We start from the raw sequence: 20954 nt of genomic DNA on the forward strand, positions 1-20954 counted from the left end.
GCCTTCACATTCCGCTGCCCTGTCACTTGTGTTTTCTTCTGCTGTTGTCTATGGTGAAATAGCATTCTTATAAAATCTATATAATTTTTTAAAATTTCATGAGTCACAATCAGTAACTTATATTCAATGATATGTTCTTGATGAAAGCTATAGAGCCAATAGCAAAAAAGAAATGCCTGTTAGATCTAGATGATATTCTTTAGATGATAGACATAAATAAATGTCTGTGACTAAATAAAGACTTTTTCATACTCACAGTTCTTTCCTCCAAGGACACCAGTGACTTTGCAGGAACCAGAATGCACCAGTATCAGCTTATTGAATTTCTGACTTTCTATCGGACTTCCCTAAAAACGGGATTGGTGTCCGATTGTCCCCCAGAAAGAAAGACAACTAGTCTAATGGCTCCTTTTTGTGAGATTATCTCTTGACATTCACACACTGCTACGGGACGAAACAAAACGGCACATTTCCATGTTTAAGGGAACAACGTTTATTTCTGACATCCTCATAAACGGATTTCAAACGACAGTGGTGCAAGCGTTCGTATCCATTCAGCCATAAAAATGTCCAGAGATTGAACGTGTAACATCATGATCATACAGCTCTAACGGAAACATTAAATTAAGCAGATACAATGAACAGAGACAGAAATAAAGAAGACATTTGTCTTGCTTTAACTGTACCACATATTGCAACTAAGCAATAATGAGCTCTTTGTATTTACACCGAGGAACGCAGTTCTTGTCAATATTTAATATTATTACATATATCCAAAAAAAAAACCTGAATTATAAAGATGCAGATACCCCTGAAGGGGTTTAGTCTAAGAGTCGTGACCTTTAGAGAATAAAATTTCTCATATTTAGGCTTTTTTTGTCCCTTTTTTTTATATAATTAACAGGGAATCAGTTAAAGATTCCAATCAAGATTTGGCCATCAAGCAAAGATTCGGCACAAACGATGCGATTCGATTTGACAAAATAACACCTCGACGTGTTAAATGCAGTATTTTTAAAAAAAAGGAAACAGGGAAAGATCAAACAGCCAATCAGTGTGGAAACAGCCATCTGCTTGTTTCATATAAAAGTGGCAGAAATAGCATTTTAGCCATTAGCTCCAATAATACCTCAGGGCTACAAATGAAACATAACTGACATATTATGGATCCCATTAAATCATGAGGGCAGGACTCATCCAGCTGCCAAATAAAACTATAAAATAAGCACACAGAACACTTCCCCAATATGATATTAATTGCACTAAAATTTATCTTAAGCTACAAGACTATAATATAGTATTAACATTGTGCAAAAAATAGGGAAATCCTCTCTTTTTTTAAAATATTGACTTAATGTTATCGCCTCTCTATCACTTTCTTAAAATACTTCAACATTTATTCCTTATGTAAAATTCATGTCAAGACATCTGAGCGCACAACAATGGCTACTTTGGTTCCTTTTAATGAACAAGGGAAAGCTGGGGGTGTCAATGAATTTACAAAATACACATTATTTTCTCCCCAGCAGCTATGATTCAGGTGGTAAGCAATCAATCCATGCTTGTTTTTTAATGTGATGTTCAAAGTGATAAGGTGAAAACGCTTAGAATTTGTGGCTTATTTTCCTAGAAGTAGTACAAATAAACTCATTGTGGCCCCAAAGTGCTTTAGAATTAGGAATTTCCAACTCCACTCCCATTTAATTTTCCATATTTTTTTCCAAAATGACCTCAATTTATTGTCGTCCATCTGGGAAAAATAATAAGAAGCGTCAAAAAGGACGTGAACTGACATTAAAGTTGAGTAAAACACAGAAAATCAATCCTGAAGTGTGATAAAATGACACTGAAGGCATCTCTTCTGTTTTTCTCTGCTTGTAAAATCTGCAAAAGTTGAGTTAATCTTTTTTCTTATTTGTTTTTTGTATTTGTTTGCTGCTGTTTAGGTGTTTTATATTTACACAACCAGATCAGATGACCACATTTTAATTCATGTCAATGAAACCAACGTGTCTAAATTAAAAGGGATAGGATTATCTTTTGTTCACTACTCAAAGAGGAATCTTTTTTTTTTTTTCACAAATCTTTGCCAGTGCAGCTTTAAGGTAATTCGGACGCCGATTTCTTCTCGCGTCTCATTTTTAACCTTGGGATTCCAGCGCCTCCAGATGGTCGGGGATGGGCAGACCGGTGAGGATCGTCAAACACTTGTTCCACACGTTGAACACGGGACAAACGGGTTGAACGAAGGCGATGTTGAAGGTGTGAAGGTGCTGGGAGCCCACCGCGTCGTAGAAGGTCAGGTAGCCGGCGTCGTAGTCCAACAGGACCCCGATGCGCCTCAGGTGAGGCGAGGGTTCGATGGCCAGCTCTTTGCTGTTGTGGCGAACCACCCAGGAGTTGTTGCAGCGGCATAGAACCCAGGAGGCCGAGTTCTTGCCCACCCATTCGTGCTTGGGGGCAGATTTGTAGGCTATACCCACAGCGTACCTGAAGGGAAGAAGAATTACCCCAAAATTATTTCGGATTAGCTCCATAATCTTGGCATTTAAGGATATGTCAAAACTAAACTAAACAAACTGGTATTATGCAAGAGCAAATCAAGATTAAACAAAGAAGGAGTGACTTTTTTATGCTAATATTCACCATGTGCTCCCTCCAATTAAAGCCTCCCAGTAGTGTCGGCCGCTGTCGATGAAGACGTTTCCCACCACGCCGTAGCTGCTCTGGCTGGTGAAACGGTCCTGGCTGTGGCCCTTCTTGGACGTGGCTTCGTCCCGCTCCACCGTCAGGTTATCGTGGGACACCTTCAGCTTTTTGTGGGCAGATTTGGGATCCAGTTTGAAAGGCTGGCCTTGGAGAAGGGAATGAAATATGCGATGAGATCTGTAACAGCTTTAAAGACGGGCTAATTATCTATAATTTTATTCTGATTTCTGCGTGGCCGTTTCATTTTTCAGTTAAGGTCGGTATTACTGAAGTCATTTTGTTCTTACTGTTGGTCTTCAGAGTTCCTGGTTCACTGCTTCTGCTTCCCGCTTGGTTGATCGCCTTGACAACAAATATATATTTGGTGCCGCTTTGTAGACCGTGAACTGTGTAATGGTTCTGCTTGATGTTGGGAACAATCATCCAGCTCTCCAATGAGTTACACAAACCTAAAGGGAAAAGAGAGATAGGAGAGTGGTCCAGATGAGGAGGGGGGGGCGCAGCAAGGTAATTTAATATCATGTTTAAGGCTTCTCAAAATGAATTACACCAGGTTTAGCAACAACTATGTGCTTTATTTTTAATCTGTGGAAAAACATATTCAATTATAACTGTTGGCACTTTGAGAAGAAGGACTGCAGCATCCAGAGGAGCAAAGCAATTTACTTAAAAAGTTTTCTGAGGAGGAGTGATGGGAGGCGGCGGGTATTAAATGATGGCTGTGTGTGAGCCCAGGGCAACGGGAGGAGATGAAAAGGTGTGAAAAGGCACAAGGGGAAACCATTCACACCTCTCTCACAAACCTGTTGGGCCTGTGTGTGTGTGTGTGTGTGTGTGTGTCTGTGTGTGTGTGTGTGTGTGTCTGTGTGTTCTTGAAAGTCTGTTTTCCGTGTTTGCCCAAGGTCTAACCCCGATTTCCCCCTTTTTTAACAGCTGTTGTTCATCCAAATAAAGTTTTCACTGTTAAATTTCCATGTTTACGATAAACTGTAAAATCATAAATTTGATTTTGTTTTTTAAACACTTATTTTTATGAATCTGTTTCTGAATTTTCCTCTTTGACGTATCTGTTGTGCTTTATTGAGGTGTATAGTCATTCATTATTACTTTTCCAAACGTCAGGTTTGATGATCTCGCATTTCGATTAATGGCTTATTTTCAATCAGCTTTAAACTGTAAATGTTACATTAACGTCAGGACGAAAGCGGTCAAAGAAGGGACAAACCTCAACAAAAAATAACACAAAAAGAAAAAGGAGGGAGAGACAGAATCTGGTGAATGTATCTGGACCTGAAATATATAATTTGAAGGAGAACAAATAAAAGACAGAGGAAAGGAAGTGTGATTGAAGCGAGAGAGACGGAGCTCGTCTTCAGATGTCCTGACCCCATTTTCTTCCCTGTGATTGTTACTTACTCAGGCGTGCTCGTGATTTTCTCCAGTTGTGTGTGTATGTGTGTGTGTGTGTGTGTGTGTGTGTGTGTGTGTGTGTGTCAGTATTTTCTGTATATATGTTGCTCTACAACACGACATTATGTCGTCATGTCATCCGTCATGTCTATAATGTGATGGCCTATAAGAGCTGTCGACATGCAGTGAGATTTCTCTCTCTCTCCACTTCAATCCGTCTGAAGCTAAACACGTTTGATGTGAGGATGATGGTGGGACGAAGGCTCGAGGCGTGGCTTCAGGAGGTCCCACTTCCACCCACTCTTCTAAACCTGCGGAAAAGCACTTTGGCTCTGGGTTGCCTTTGGGGTGCTGGTGGCCACGGTCCAGCAATTCGAGCAAATCCCAAGTGAGAAAATATTAGCCTAAGCAAACAATAAGAATTCCATGCAGGATAGGGCTGAGATTTTATTCATTTGACCCACATTTCATTTTTGATTTGGTGAAAACAGCACAGAAAAACTGATGGAAGAATGAGGAAGGAAAGAACCCATTAGATCCGAAACAGAAGGGAGGATCTGGGAGGGGTTTTCTTCTCCTGTCATTTTAATATTGTTAGATTTTTCAATATTTCCTCTTAATACAAAAAGCAGCTGTTTAAACAAAACCTTATCGACGTATCAAACGAGATAAACAGGCGTGTATGATTGTTTGCTCTCGGCTGAGGTATTTGCTTTTCGTCTTTATATTTTGGACCAATTCGTTCTATGTCTTACATTTGTAAACATTGCTTTTTGAAGGCTTCTCCAGTTGTTTGACATCAGTTTCATTTACTTACATTCTGTTTTCATCTTTACATCATACCGCACCGCTTCACATCTGTGTCAAATCTACAGTAGGGTCTTTCATGAGTAAAATTTTTTTTGTGTGTGTTAGATAAATAAATGCAGTGATAGAAAGGTCATTACTCCACGATTAACCCGCAAAATGTTCCGTCGCCCCCTGGTGGTGAGACGATGCCATTATAACTGTTCTTGTCCCACTTTATCAAGGATCTTGGGTCAGGTAGAAGGTTTGAGGGGCCTGTTTGGGTTGGTCTGGATAGCTATTCTTCACCTGGTTAGTTAGGCCAGAAAATCAGCCGTGCTGCTTTTGGCTGACTGGTTCATGTTATGTTTAAAAGAGCTTTAAATGTCCCTTTGGAAAAATTCTCAACTATACCTAACAGAACTTATGATATTGAGTCCTGAAGGAAAATACTAACAGTACTTACTACAAAGACATCATCTGTGAATGCAGAAGAAATGTGACTAAACCAATAACTCACACACTTACTGGCAATGTTGGACTGCCCAGTGAATATAGCGTACTGGAGCTCGTACGACACCACAGTGAACTCGTCGTCGGACGTCCAGTGGACGGCGATGGTGTCATAGGAAGCCGTGCACAATTCCTCCCTTATGCACGGCGCATTTGGGGCTGCATGGGGTTAAAAGAAGAGAATTAACGAACAAGATCTTTGCATTCGCTCTCCTGAGTAATAAATAACACACCAGATCTGATTAATGGCAAATATTCATTAGTTTTAATTCACGAGTGTACGTGCTTCTTCACACGCTGGGCTGAGCTTGTTCTTTCCAGGAGAGTTGTAGGTTTCAGCATTAAAAGGAATATGTGAGTGATATTAAATATTCAAACAAACACATTAACAATGCAAATACTCTTTTGCTGTAATACGGGATGTTACGTAACTACCAGAGATGCTGAATTGGCTTCCTTACAGTCATGTTTGGAATCATGCACACTTTATTATATTACTTATTTTTATTCTGCAGGGAAATAAGTAAGACAAACCATTTACTGCGTTCAAACTATGAAGCCGTTGCTTGAAAGGGAATGAACTGAAGTAGGAAACAAAGATACAAAGGCAAAGCTTAAATTGATTATAAAGCCACTTCCCATCTCTTTCCATGTCTATCATTCTCTCCCTCTTTCCTCTCCGGAGCCTTCTGTCATGAGTGGCTGCACATAGTGGAGTGATTCAGACCGATTTACTTAGCGAAAAGGCCCTCCAGCGAAGCCCTCATGCATCGAACAGAATAAATACAAGCCAGCCATTTTCACAAGCCTTCATCTCCTCTACACTTAATGTCTTGTTTTTTGTCCCCCGACGTGCTTATAATTCACACCGTGACATTTTTGATGGGTCCTGGCAAATGGGACCCCAGAAATAAATGTTAAAAATTAGTTTTGGATTTAATAGGATGGGGCGTTTTCTTCCAACGCAGTGCTCGGAGACGAAGAGACTTCAAAAGATTGTTAAAAAAAAAAAAAAGACTGTATCAGAACTTCAGGCTGGAATGGAATTATAATGAGAGGCAATGTTTGGTTTTATGGTCATTGAGGAGATGAATTATAGGGTTTGACTGAATCAAACAAAAATGGGATGTTTCAGATTGCAATTTTAAACACGGAAAAAAAGTCAGCAAGTGATTATGGTTGCACATGAATGGGTAATTATTTCAACAACAAGTTAGTCCTCTGAATTTAAAAGACAGGACTGCAAGTACTTGACAAAATAAACTGTAGTTCAGCCAATGAAGATGAAGGTTTACCTGTAAGGTAATCCAGGTTCTCCAGCAACTTCTTCTCTCGTGCAAAATCCAAGGCGAAAGTGTCAAAGGTGTCCGTGAGGTGTATCTCGGGAATCAACACTTGGGTTGATGCGGTTGCCATGGAAACCCTAGATCAATACCAATAGCAATTGAACAGTTTTTTCATTAATTTTAATCAAGGGGTTTCTGATAATCTAAGAAGTTCCTCTCACCTCTCATTGATGCACTTTGCAGTCTGCAAAAAGCGAGCGTGATCGGTTTCCTTTAGCGTCTGGTCGGCCTGTGTGATGAGGGCAGACGACCTCTCGATACACTGCTTGCAGTTGGCGATTTGTTGCGCCAGCTTACGAAGCCTTTGTGTCTGGAAACAGTGGCAAATGCAAAAAATAAAAGTCTGAGAGCAAGTGCTATAAGACCAGATAAAATTATCTAACTAAGGATGTGTGAAAATACCCTCATCCAGGTTGTTGCGGATCATTAGAGACGAGAAGATAATTAGAGCTGATGACAAGAAATTACCCTAAAATGTGTGGTTTTACTGGGCCAAGGAGATGGATGTTAACATTTCAAAATCCCTTGAACATGAAAAGGTCGAATACAGTTCCAACTGAATGTAGAAATGATAGTAAATTAGAGTTAAATGAAAATGTCCATTCTTTGTCACTATAGTCACATTGACTCTAAGGCAATTTCTTTGGAGCTACTAATTCTGGCATTCCTCTAAAATAGTGCACCAAAGCCCTGTCTACAAGTTGATTTCTACCACCGAACCAAAGAGCAGATACATGGATTGACAATTATTTTATTCCACGCATATCGGGATTTCATTTCTTCTTATTTGCCCCTTAGCTTCTTTTCCATTCCTTACAGTATGACAGGAGATTTTAACGGACAGATTGAGGTCAGTGGCTGAATTGAGGTCAGTTTATCAGTAGTTTGGCTTGTAAAGGATTCCGAACTCTGGAGGCTTAAACAAATCTATTAGAATCTGGAAAATCATTAACACATAAAAAAAAATTAAAAATAAAAAGAAATTTTAAAAAAACACGGCAGACTGGAAAGACAAACTTGGTGTCAGTGGAAAGCCTTTGAGTTCTTAGCGATCTGTAGAAATGTCACCATCAAAATAAATCACTGAATCCTTTGGTATATCATCTCTAATAAAATCCTTGAAACTAAACGCCAACATTAGACAGTAATAAATAAACAAATAAATAATAAAAACTGATGCGGGTTTAAAATACAAGCAAACACACCCTCCTCTAATATGCTCAGGGATCTGCTCTTGGCCAGTTGGACTGTTTTCACCATCTGTTCTGAATGTGTTGAAGGGTTTGCATTCCAGGCAGCTGAACAATTTGCCATCTGTTCACCATGTAAGGATCAAGTCAAGTGGCTGTAACAAAGTATTGCATTTGACACAAAATGGGGTCTGATGGTAACTCGGGAGTGTTTTCAGCACATACATTTGTTTAAAAATGAGTGAAGAAGGGTAATTACATGTCAACTCTAGCAATCCTAACATTTGGATTACGGATTTCTGTCACCCAGATAGATTGCTGATGTGAAAAACGAGTTTTATTCCAATGCGCATATCTGATGATAATTATACCTGCTGTAATGGTTCGCAAATGGACATAAAAAATACAGTCACCAAGTAATGATCTACCCAGTTGATGCAAATTATGAGCATTCAGATTCAAGTTTTTGGGTGGAACTGCAACACATGATGCACATTTTTGCTTTTCAACCATAAGCAAATCTGGGAAATCACAGGAAGTTCTAAATCTTAATCAGAAATTAACGACTTAGTCTTTGAAATCGTCATGTAAATATTAAAAGATCCCTGAATCCACCAGATTCACACAAAAAATAAAATAATGGATGTCGATTATTATGAAAGAATCCGAATATATGTATAGCAAATTGCACATGAGTGAAAACCAAACTCCTTGGAGAAGGCAATGATTAAAGAATGACCTCACCTTTCCCTCCTTGATCTTGCTGCCAATGATCTCCCTCCTCTGCTGAATGATGTCAATCAAGATGTCACACTCCTCCAAAAGCTTGCCTTCTTGACGGGATGCATTCACCTGAGTACAAATAGACACGCAGTATTAGAAAAGAGATTCATAAATGAAGGTGATGCAGAGAAATATCTGTTTGGTGGCTCCAAATCATGTTGATGGACGGACAAGATATCATTTTCATCCATCAGACAACCCTACCGTCTGGAAAGCAAACATTTGAGCAAGATGAGAAACGTTCAGGCAGATTGCTTCCTGCTGGAGTGAGTGTTGAGTGATACGCAAAACAATTTATGAAGCTGTAGATGTCAGAGAGTAGATTTACCATTTTTTTCAGCAACATGGTGAAGGACGAGGCTCAAATATCTGACTTGTGTATCTGTATGTAATAACTACCCCGGTGGATCTCAGATGGGAGGGTTCCTTGAGGACATTCAAGGGGAAAAAGGAAAGTTCCGCGACCACTCTTTAATAAAGTGCACATTTACGATTTCTGTTTTGGCAGTTGGACATGTTGCTTTTGGAAATAAGAAGAAAATACAGCAAAAAAAATAAATTTCCACATCCTGGTAAAAATGTGCAGCAGTGAAGTTTGTAAGACAGACAACAATGACTTTACGTGATCGGTGCCTTAATTGTCGCATTGTTGAGAACGTAAACAGCAATGCTGTAACTTTGGTTAAAAGCATATTCAGTTTAGTAAGTGTGGCTTCAACCATCTGCTTAAAACCCACTGATGGCAAATGAACACATTTAATTTAGCTGGAGGATGTTGGTAAAGTACAGATGATGCTGTTGATTACACTCAGGGTTGTTGTGCCATGACGGTCTTTTTTTTTTGCTTCAGATCATCCGATTTCACTTTCTGAGCTATTAGATTCACCTTCCAATTGGGACCTTTACAATTCGACACTGTAAAAGTTGCTTGTGTCCAATTATAAGACCAGGTCCTAACATGATGTATAATTTCTATTTGCGGTCTTTTCCTAGCGGGCCCCTTTTAGCACCTTGTAAAGTGTTGTGGCGGCAAAGCGATAGCACACAGGGCAATGAAAGAAGTAGTTGACGAAAGGTTGCACAGTACGCATGCCTTTGCTTGACAGGTGTTTTTCAAAAAAAAATGACATCATGGGAAGTCGTTTGCCTTTCTTCCACTGAGCCAAACACGTCTGGCGAAGCCTTGTCAATATCCTCGACTTGCCCTTCAAAACAGCGTTAATGATTTTTGGGGATAATGTTGCCAAGAGAAACAATTTGCCACATGGATTACATCTCGTTGCTTGTGCTGTGCAGAATCGCTCTGGCGGGTTCGGGTGTATTTTGTCTTTTCAACACTCCTAATTGCTGTCTTCGCCTTTTTGCCGTGGCAGCTCTCGGGAAAAGTAGAGCGTTCAGAGCCGTATGTATGCTCGTATGTATGTATTATGAATGTTTGGATTGTGTATACCAATTAGTATAAATATGTAACTCTTAAGATAAGGTTTTTGGAGGATGTAGAAAAGTTTCTCTAGATGTAGAAAAAAACTTTAACTTCATACATTCTTTAGAGGCAGTTCATAAGATTTGACTTAATTACCTGTGATTTTCTTCACGCCCACTGGTCAAAAATCGTTTCCATCAACCAAGAAGCAGCATGTAAACTAAAGCAGAGCCAGACCAATAGTTGTTGTTTTTTCTCCTGATTTTTTCTTCAGTTTCCACTGAACCTTCAATTTGCTCTCACTGATATTCCATGACTTTTATTGAAAACGACTCAACCCTCAAGGGTTCTAAACTTTATCAACCAAACCTTCTGAAAAAGGGGCTGATGTCCAAATTTTTTGTGACAAATACTGTACATTCAGTTATTGTTCAGTATTAATGCCAAATGCCGAGGTTAAGAGTTCGATTTATGTCTTTGCATCCAAACTATATTTACAGATTTTGACTTGGCGAAAGGATTGGTTTTGTTGCAGGGAAATTACATTTTGGAATGGATCCCAATAAAGAGGTGTGGTTTTGGAATTAAGTTTGGAACATTTTGACATATTTGCCAGCTTCAACTTAAACCACAAGATGGATTATCACGACACAGAAAGGGAGGGTGTTATTCCATTACAGACAGATTTGCTTGAGAAGAATCCACCCAGCATGGCAGGGAATGCTGATTTCTTCAGGAACAGCTGTGTGTGCCAGATGTCACGGTCAAAACCAAGTTCTAAGACTATGTCTTCATGGCATGAGAATATAAATACAGATGTTTTCAAATAAATAAAAATGTAAGTTTGAGTAGAATGTGTGGTTTGAAGGGAATGCTCAACATTTGCAGAGGTTTGTGGTCTTTGAATTGTCTTGCATTCTTAGGAAAGTATCAATCTTGTTATCTGAAAATGGTTTGGAATTCATGTCTTTGAACCACTTTTTGTTCCGAAATGACGAGAAAAGGGAGTTTGCCATTTAAACCAAAGTTCACATCTATGTTGAACAAGAATGGTGATAGAAGACACTTGTGAACACTGGGAATTAAGCCTTGAATGGGTGACAAGAAATATACATTGACAGAGGAAGAGGACAAGACAATTTGAGACAAGCAAAAATATATCAGACACTTCTAAAGGAGGAAAAACCAAAGAAGTGAATGAAACAGATTAAAACGGACACCGATAAACCAAAGGGACTAAACAGATGACAAGAAAGCAACCTGCTTTTTAATCTCATTTGACAATCTGGTGTTAGCTCGGGAGTTTGCTCACCCTGCACACTTTAAATGAAAAAGTTTTTTTCTCCATCCATCTCAACAAAAATCTGTGGAGCGGATGAATGTGTTTTGAAATATTTAGTCTCCTGTCTGACTCTTCTCTTTTAGCCCCATCACATTAACGCCTCTCCTGGGCAACTTCACTTAAAGCTAGCTTTCATTTGTAGCTCATGTTCTCCCATACTAATGCAATCCTCCAACCTAAAGAACACACGCAAATATGTGCTACTCAAATTGGGCTTTAACTGCAGAGTGTGTGGTAATTGTGCACAAGAAGATATGCATTATTTATTTCTGTTGGATTTTTTTTTTTTTAAAGTGTTTCCCTTTTTTTGGGGGGGAAATACGAGGGTTTTATTTTCCTCTTCAAAATCTCTGCATCATCAAAGAAAAACTAATAAATAAATAAGTCTTTTAAATAAATCGCACTGCAAAAGGGTGACCAGACCCAGAGGCTGGTCTCCATTACTGCTAAAGTAACGTTGCTGGTTTTTAACCCACTGGCAGTGCTTGTTTAAAGCTTCTTAGTGGGATGGGGTATATGAACAGCAGGCTTAACCAAAAGATGCCTTTAGTAATGTATAGAGACACACACACAGACACACACAAACACACACGCGCGTCTATTATCTGGAAATAAACAATCGACAAAACCAGATGTCGAATTAGAGAAATTATGCACTGACTGACCTCTCCTGCTTGTTTCTGCTCAAAGGTTTTATTTATTTTTACCTTAATTCCGGCTCTGCAGCAGCTCAATACTTTTCTCCCTATCGATTGTTTAGTCATTGAAAAGTCAGAAAGTGCAAGCATGTACTCTTAGACCCCCGAGAAATCCAATAGCCCAAAAACAAAAAACAAAAAAAAACACATTAAAAGCATCAAATCCTGACATTTAAAATGCCTGGATGGGATTAGTATATAAAGTTTATTAGCATATATTGTTTATTTTCTTATTTTCACTTGATTAATGAGCATAGATCAAAACATTTAACTTTTAAATAAAATAAATTGATAATAAAAAAGACTTTTTTTACATTAGTACAATCCTGATCATCATTTATACATCCTGTCTGTTAATCTGCCTACCTCAACTACACGCTAAGCTAAAGCTAAATGTTACTTTCAATTTTCAGTCTGACACTATGAAAATGTTTAAATCCAAAATCAGATACACCTTACGAACGACTGGGACTGACCTCGACATGCTGACACGTCTGGATCAGTTTCCCCATAAGCGACTCCAGCTCGTTGTTCCTCTTGATCAGATTGCTGAGGTTGGAGTCCAGGGATTGCTGCAGAAAATATAAAATAAAATCAAAAAGAAAGAAAAAAAAGGAGAAAGATTGTTAAATAAAACTAGAATTTTAAGTACCTAAAAACAAGGATACGCAAAGAGGATTTAAAGACGATGTCTCTGCTGAGATGACCTGAATTTCTGAGCCAAAAGTTCAAACCCTGACTAATAACTTTCCTCTTCTTCTTTGTGAGGAGGTGTGACCATGTACCTCCTTGCGCTGCTGGTACCCCTCGTCCCGGTGATGCCTCCTCATCCTGCCCGTTCTAACACTCTGACAGAGGATCCCACTCTAGGAGAGGACGTGACTGGGACAGCCACTCCGCTGAGCACCAAGCCATGCGCAAACCCGGCCAAGCGGCAAATCAAGCATCAAAAGCTTTCCCTATGAGAGCGCACAGCAGCGCCTTTGGCAAACAAACCGGCAAACAGGTGACGGCACGTCAGCTCTCTATTCCTTAGGCTCCTCCCTTTTTTTTTCTTTCCCCTCCCTCTTTTTCTGCCCCCTTTTTTTCTGTTTCTGATCTGCCTAGACACAAGCTGTCTGTTTTACTTCCAAGGCCGTCATATTATTGCCAAACCGAGCGTGATTAAGCCGCTCTAATGCAACGTCCTGACTGTCCTCGTTCACGTCTGTGCAAAGGAACGTCAGAGCAGAGATGATTTGGGTTTCTTTTGCTGGGAATGCGCCGGTTTGACGCAACGAATCAAGAAAGCCTAGCCAGATATGATACGTTCAGATTCAAATTCAAATTTTAAGACAATTTGTTGCAAAGCTTGGGATTAAAAAAGGAGTTAGTCCATTGAGGATGTTGGAAAAACAAACCCCCAGTAAACAGATGAGTATAGGAGGATTTGTGTGTTTCTATGTGTGTGTGTGTGTTTGTGTGTGGGCAATGGGGGCTTAATGGATGGCCTTAATATGGCGATGACACACTAAAGCAAAGAGAACCATAAAGATTCCCTCGGAGAGGAAATATGACGCTGCTGTATCATCTGTTGAGATAAAAATAAACCAAACCTATTGAAGGATGACAAGGAGGATGACAATCGTAACAATGAGGTTTTAGCTGCAACAAATACACGGGGCAGCTGCAAATATTACACATGAATACTTAGATACGTGTGTCTAAGCAAACGTTTCACCCTGACAATGCACATCTTCATTTCTGTTACAATTTTAAGTGTGGAGTGTCATCGTTCGAGGAGATGATTGGATATAAACGGTTAATCCACAGTGACAAAGTCCATATTACCAGTGAGCATGAATCAAAGAGTGTTTTTTTTTCCCTTCAAATATGACAGAAAATTTAAAAAAAAATCTGCATCTGAATCTGTGATGACGTGACTCACCCTGGACTTCTGGAAGCCACCATAAAGAAGATGTTTAATTGGTGTTACTTTGCTTTTTTTTTTTTTTTTTTGAGGAGTTTGTAGAAATACTTTTCCTACAAAGAAACCTTAATAATGGCGAGGTCACCAATTCATACAGATGTTCAAGGCTACTGCTGATTTATTCATGATGAAATAGCAGGAGATGTTATGATCAGAGGAAGATCTGTTTTGGTTAGTTGTGATCAGCGGACACATTTCATACTCTTGTTTTTTGTTTTTTTGTTTTTCCGGAAAGCTAATTCATTTCCGCCCACAGCTATTTCTTATTTCAACAGAAGACAATCCACATTTGTGACACACAGTTTCCCACATTTCATCCCCTGAAATTTCCCTGTCAAGTTGTGAGGCTCTATATTAAACACCGCTTTTGACTTTTGACTTTAGATATCTCAAAAGTGTGACCCTGACTGTCATTACCCTCTTTCATTTGCAGGAGCAGCTGTGAACTCGGCTAAATCAGCCTCGAGCGTTGCTGATAAACTAAGAATGCATGCAAAGAGATCACACACACGCACACGTACACACACACACACACACACACACACACACACATACACATACAGAGGTAAACCGTGGATGGAGACAGGTAGGCAAGTGAGGTGAAATTTCAGATGCGTATTTTCCAGATTTCCCGTGACACAGAGCAGAATTGTCTTGTCAAGAATTCCCAACAAAAGTTTCCTTCGATTCTTTTCTCTTGTTGCTCGCATTGGTGTGTGTTTGTATGCGAAAAGACTTAAGACACAGAGGGCACCAAGGTCAAGGATTGAAAACCAGGACAGGAATTGAAGAGACAGAAGAAGAAATACGGCAAAAGTGCAGCGTGAGCTGAGAAATCTAACTACACTGCAGGATCTACACTTTATTTATCTCCTGTTGAGAAGTCATCTTTGCAGTGGGTGTGTTGTATTTGTGTTTGCTCTGCAGTCTCCAGTCGCACAACAACATGTTTGTCATCAACCTGAAAGACTGCTGCGGAAAAACAAGGTTCTGGCTTTTAAAGACCCGATAGATAAATAAGAGAGAAAGGGGAGTGCGCGATTACATGTCGCAAAGGGAACATTCAGTACACAAGGGATGCCTCTCAAAAAATGGCTTTTCTTTATTGTAGAGTAAATAACACCAACTAATTAAAATTAAAATTAAAAAAAAATAATTTAAATTAATTGTCGTTAAATATTATAATTGGTGATTTCTAAAAACGAACCAACCCAGAGGTGATTAAGTCGGGAGAACATGACAGAAAATAAGCTTCTGTTCGAGGAATGTTGACCTACCTCCCTTACCAGGACAAATAATGAACTTCCATAGTCTGGATATGTCACAACAGTGACATTTGACCTGACATCTAATATGGCAGAGGAAATGTTTGCTGTGGGAAATAATAATGTCTTCTACTTCAGGTTGCTTTCAGCGTTATCCTCCGCTTGTCGCCATATTGTTCCACTGAACCGCTCGACTTGTTAAGATTTATTTCTTGATTTCTCCTCCTCTTCCTCCTGCTAACCTGTTGTCCTCCTGCGTCTATGGCTCCTTTGCCACCCACGCTTCCTTTCCATGCTCCCCAGCTAAAATCCTAAGCCAGTCTCTCCAGACCTCAGCATTCCTCTCCCCTGCCTTAAAAATCCCCCTGCTCTAACTTTGTAAAGAAATTCACCTCGCAATGGAGAAAAAAACTTTTTTCTCTATTGCGGATAGACACTAAAGATTACCCGCATCTTTGACTAGATTAGCATTGTTACCTCGCTTGATTCTGCTGTGCCCACATGGTCAAAAATAGAATTTAAACAGCTTGAAATAATGATGTTTTAACTTAACTAGATTATGAATGAGCCATTTAAGCAGCATTATTTTAAAATATTAAATGTAAAGGTAAAGATTGTCCACGTTAATGGATGGATGATATTATGGGACTAAGAAACAATGTTGTTTATAATGTAAAAGCTGAATGAGACATCTGAGGGTGAATATCACGCTTAGCAGCAAGGCTGTGAGTCAAATGTTATGTTTGCACCCGCTTGTATTTTATTGTGCGCATTAGCGCTTGACAACCCAAGCTATGTTGTTTCAACACTAATGGTAGGCAGATTATGCTAAATGGATGACGACACAGACGCGACATACCCTGTGATTTGAAACTAAAGCAGCACAAACAAACAGAATCTTTTTTCTTTTTTTTCGCCTCAAGGTTCTTTCTCCTTAGAATCAGAGCCAAGGACCTTAAAAGCTATTTCCAGATGCCTTCTCAGTCAATTTCCTGTGATGGGGGTAATTTTATCTCCGCAAAAAGGATGGGTGTTCCCACAATAACCTCCACATCTCTTATCAGACACACTGCCTCTGCAAGAAAGAAAACTTCCCATCATCTGATATTCTTTTTTTTTCTTCTTCCGTTTGCCATGTGGAGGATATCTCCCGTTCCAGCGGATCATGGGGGGAAAAAAAAAAGTGATATGCATGAAATGGTCTGGAAAATATGACCCAAAATAGTTTCGACTTGTCAGACTGGAAAATGAAAGGAAACCATCATATCTGATCGAAAAGCAGGGACTAAATATATAACACTTAAGCTTTCAGCCATTTGGGTTACGTGACTAACTAGGACTTCCATGCTTGTGCAGTGGCTCCAAACTTTTCTATCTTCATGAATTAAAAATCAAATATGTTGTTCTGCATGCATATTGCATGGCGGTCGTGATAATTAGCTTAGATGGAGACCTCCTACCCCGTTTCGGTTGTTTCTTTAAAACTCCTGAAGCTCTGACTCAGCTCAGCTTGTGAAAAATCTGGAGTGAAACACGCTGCTTGGTGAATCTAACGGAGCAATTATTTTAATTAGCTGATGTTTTTCTAGTGTTACGTAATCATGATGGAAGATGAGATAACTGTTTCTGTCAAGATTTATTTGCCACTTAATGCAACGTGTGACAGGAAATGCTAAAAACACAAAAAAGACATATATAAGGCTTAAGTGGACTAAAATGTACAGAACATAATGTTCTCTTTGAAACAGAACTTTTTATCCCGAGCGTTAAACATGTTCAGATCCTTGTTGGTGATGAGAGAATAACCGCTGAAATATTTCTTTTGTTTTGTTCATTTTGCTTTATTCTTAACAACTTTTAAACAAATATTGCCATCGTTATGAAAGAGTTCTCTCTTTATCATCTTTATAATCAATTTATGTTAATTCAGAGCTCCACAAAGACTCTTTAAAAGGAGTTTGCGTGCATGATAACTCCTGGAGGCACCGACCTGTGAAGAGATGCAAGGAAATCAGAGGATGCACTGACCTGCAGCTCTCCTGTTAATTATAGTCCTCTGTTAAATTTTCTGCAACGTGATGATGAAAAGGTGGAAATAGACGGTGATGAACCAGAGCATAAAACCCTTCATTGGAGGAAGAAAGACTTGCAGATGGCCCGTAATAACAAAGACGTATCTGCTCAGTAGAGTATGTCATGCTGAAGTTTGAAGAAAAGTGCAAATAAATGAATGAAAAGAAAAAAGCAGATTCCTTCTGCATGAGCATCGGTGTATACGAACACACCTACACACACACACACACACACACACACACACACACACACACACACACACACACACACACTCTTCCTCTGTGGTCATTACCAGCAGACTCTTAATAGCCATGCTCCATTGAGCACACCTACACCCAGAAGGCAATTGCTGCTTGTTAACCTGCAACCTCCACTGAAGACTCCATTCCTTGTCACTAATGACGCTCCACATATTCACTCCATGTACATGCCTGTGAATACCCTCTGGCACACTGGCATGGGGTAGTGATTATGCTAATTGCTTAATTATTCAACAGAGATAATAAGTCAGCAAGGTGATACAATCTCGCTTGATAATTGAGTTAGATACCTGGCACGGATAAATGGAAATTTCACACTGCACAACAGCAGAAAATGAATGAATAAAAGTCTACCACCATATTAAATAATGTAGATTTAATTCCATAAAATCTGAATCATTCAAACAACTAAGAAGGAAATATCCAATAAAATGTAATAGAAAAAAAACTTACCCTGAGTTTTTCATAGCGTTCACTCAGTGCTGCCACCTGGTGGTCTCTGTGCCTTCCAACCAGTTTGCAAAGCGAGCAGATCAGCTGATCGTCACTGACACAGTACATGTTCACCTTCTCCTCCTCGTGCTCCAGGCACTGAAGTCCTCTGAGGTGGGAGTCAGGCATGGGTTCGATGAGCCGATGCCCGGTGAACGGCTTCTTGTTGGGGTGGGTCGCTCGGAGACACTCCTCGCAATACGACACCTCGCATGTCACGCAAGTCTTTACCGCATCCTGCGGTGGGTCCTGCTCGCAGAACTGGCACTGAACCGGCTCAGGTGGAGTACCTGGACTCGACATGGCGGCGCTGACTGGGACGAGCGCCAATCGGTTGCTCCCTTCCTCGCCGGGAGAGTTGGGCCCGCTGTGGGGCGCTGGCAAGGCCAAAGGTAAGGGCAGCCCGGCGGAAGACGAGGCCCGCTGAACTCTATCAATAATGTTCTGCAAGGTGACGTTTCTCTTAAGCCCTTCTAGTCCTCGCTCCGGACTCAGGGAGATGACATATCGACAGGTTGGGCACTGGAAGGCGCCGATGCTCTGGACGGATTCGTTGGTGGCGCAGTTGGAGATGAGGATTCGGTGGGCGCAGCCAAAACACAGGCTGTGGGCGCAGGGGAGCAGTAGCGGGTCCTCGAAGAGCTCCAGGCAGATTGGGCAGGTCAGCTCTGACTCCAGAGTGTCCATCCTGCTCAGAAGAGGCCAGGCGGGACCAGGCGCAGCGTCAGCGAAATCCAGAAGAGCCGCTCAGCCGTCTGCAAGCCAGAAGACGGAAAGAGATTGAGGGAGGTGCAACACAACGAAGGGAAAAACAGACAGCGCAGGGATTTTTTTTGATTGAAATGGTGTGAAACTGCTTTCTTATTGCTTTCTCAGGAAGGCTTACAGTGTATCTCAATGGAACAGGCCACAGCATGGACTTAAAGAACAGTAGAGTCCTGGATTCGCTAAATCTGCGTGACAACTAAAAAGAGGGAAACCGGGGTCTTAAAAAACAAGAGAGAGAGCTACATTAAACTTCAGTAATGCAATGGATTCTCAGTTGGGAAAAAATAATCATCAACAAATCAGACAAACTGGAAGAAAACACGGTACAGAAATAGATTGACGACCCCTTTGAAAATGGAGAATACACTGAAAGTGACAGCCACACACACTATTACCATGTCGGTGTTGTGTCAGCCACTTGTTACAGAGACGGGCTGTTGACCCACTTTTGTGTTCTCAACGTTCTCGCTGTCTCGCGTCACTTTACTTTAGGCTGAGGAGCAGAATTGAAAACGTCAAATGACATTTCGCACAACGCCTCCAACGAGAACGGAAATAGAAACTTTACACTGATCATTCACCATTATGGCCACTGTGAGATGTGAGTCATTGATGTACCCCGGTGGCTACTGGGAAGGAAATGTTATGTTAAAGGTGTATCCGCTAAGATGTTGGAAGGTCAGTTGATCTCCAAGTGAAAAGAAGAGCATCACCTCCTGACTGCAGAGGAGGTGGCTGTTTGCGTTTTGACATCAATTTTCAAAAAATACAAGTCATAGTTTGTTAGAAAAGTCTCCAGGGAACTGAAACTTGAATTCCCATGCATTGACTTTATCTGGTTAAAACAACAGATGCTGACTTTAAAACAAATTAAAAACAAATCGTTTCCAAATGTCTGAAAATAAATGGGGAAGTTAGCTGATAAATAAGATTTTGATGACTTTTATTTCCATTTCAGTCCTTTTATCAGTTTGACCAAAAGTTTACTTTGTTTTCTTTGTTCTCCCTCCATTTGAGAGCTTAGCCAGAGGGCTGCTAATAAAGTAAGTCAGTTTGTGGTGGTTAATGGGGATTTCACAGCGTCGGGGAAAGAAGAAGGGGCCCTGACTATGAAAAAAAAATTCAAAATGAAGATTAGATGAAACCCTGCTTCAGGGACATCAGATCACTGCTGGTTCAAGAAAAGGGATCTTGCCAAGAAAATTATTTGATTGAACCACAGGAAATAATGAGAACATATTTAAAATCTGTGTAAAATCTCAGGCTAAAGATGCAACTGGATTAAAGCTCTGATTGATGCTAATTCTAACAAAAAGCTATATATTTAATTATAGTATAGCAGCAATAATTAAAAAGGAAAGTCATCTGAAACAAAATGCATGAATTTTTAAAACAGGAAATGCCTCTACTCTAAATCCACGGTGTGGTACTTTCAGCAGATGTCACTGTTTACTGAGGCTTGTGTGGATCTGTGTGGACGACTACTCTATGTGGAGCCCTCCTCTTCGTTCCCTAGCCATATTTATGCATGGTTTCCTTTAATCAGCTGCAAATTGCACAGTAACTAAGTGACCCATGACATCAGAAGCCTGGTAACATTCATTTTCAACACAAATGGGCTGTGGTATGGAAGAAGGATGTTTGTGCAGAAACGGCATTTTTAGATTGCTGTAAATATAACCCGAGACAAAGAACTTTATTATTTCCAAAATATAAAGACAATCCCACATTTTTTTTAATAAATGGGTAAAGATGGAGGAATACAGAAGAGGAAGAGAACGGCGTTGGGTGGGGGGGGGTGAGGGAAATGATTCGGCAATCACACGCTCCAAATAAAATGAGGATATGTTTGGAGGGCCTGTAAACACGAGTCCTTGGAGATGCACATAAGTCAATTTTACACATGTCCATACACATCGATACACAC

At 40.1% G+C, this 20954-nt stretch overlaps 1 protein-coding gene across 2 annotated transcripts in view; it reads right to left on the reverse strand.

The window, feature by feature from the left end:
• Positions 1 to 475: 475 nt before the first annotated feature.
• The window catches only part of LOC137591507 (E3 ubiquitin-protein ligase Midline-1-like), a 30419-nt gene continuing 9940 nt past the window's right edge, over positions 476 to 20954 (reverse strand). The window contains exons 1-10 of one of the 2 annotated variants that reach the window (XM_068309558.1): positions 19146 to 19236; positions 18221 to 19014; positions 12677 to 12772; positions 8699 to 8806; positions 6926 to 7074; positions 6714 to 6841; positions 5434 to 5577; positions 2997 to 3158; positions 2647 to 2854; positions 476 to 2490 (exon numbers count right to left, since the gene is read on the reverse strand). In XM_068309558.1, the coding sequence (XP_068165659.1) occupies positions 2142 to 2490; positions 2647 to 2854; positions 2997 to 3158; positions 5434 to 5577; positions 6714 to 6841; positions 6926 to 7074; positions 8699 to 8806; positions 12677 to 12772; positions 18221 to 18946 (2070 nt within the window). In that variant the 5' untranslated portion in view covers positions 18947 to 19014; positions 19146 to 19236 and the 3' untranslated portion in view covers positions 476 to 2141. Of the gene's footprint in view, positions 2491 to 2646; positions 2855 to 2996; positions 3159 to 5433; positions 5578 to 6713; positions 6842 to 6925; positions 7075 to 8698; positions 8807 to 12676; positions 12773 to 18220; positions 19015 to 19145; positions 19237 to 20954 lie in introns of those variants that run through there. The other variant, XM_068309557.1, reaches the window with a different exon arrangement.

Source organism: Antennarius striatus, chromosome 24, assembly GCF_040054535.1.
Source record: "Antennarius striatus isolate MH-2024 chromosome 24, ASM4005453v1, whole genome shotgun sequence".
NCBI lineage: Eukaryota > Metazoa > Chordata > Actinopteri > Lophiiformes > Antennariidae > Antennarius > Antennarius striatus.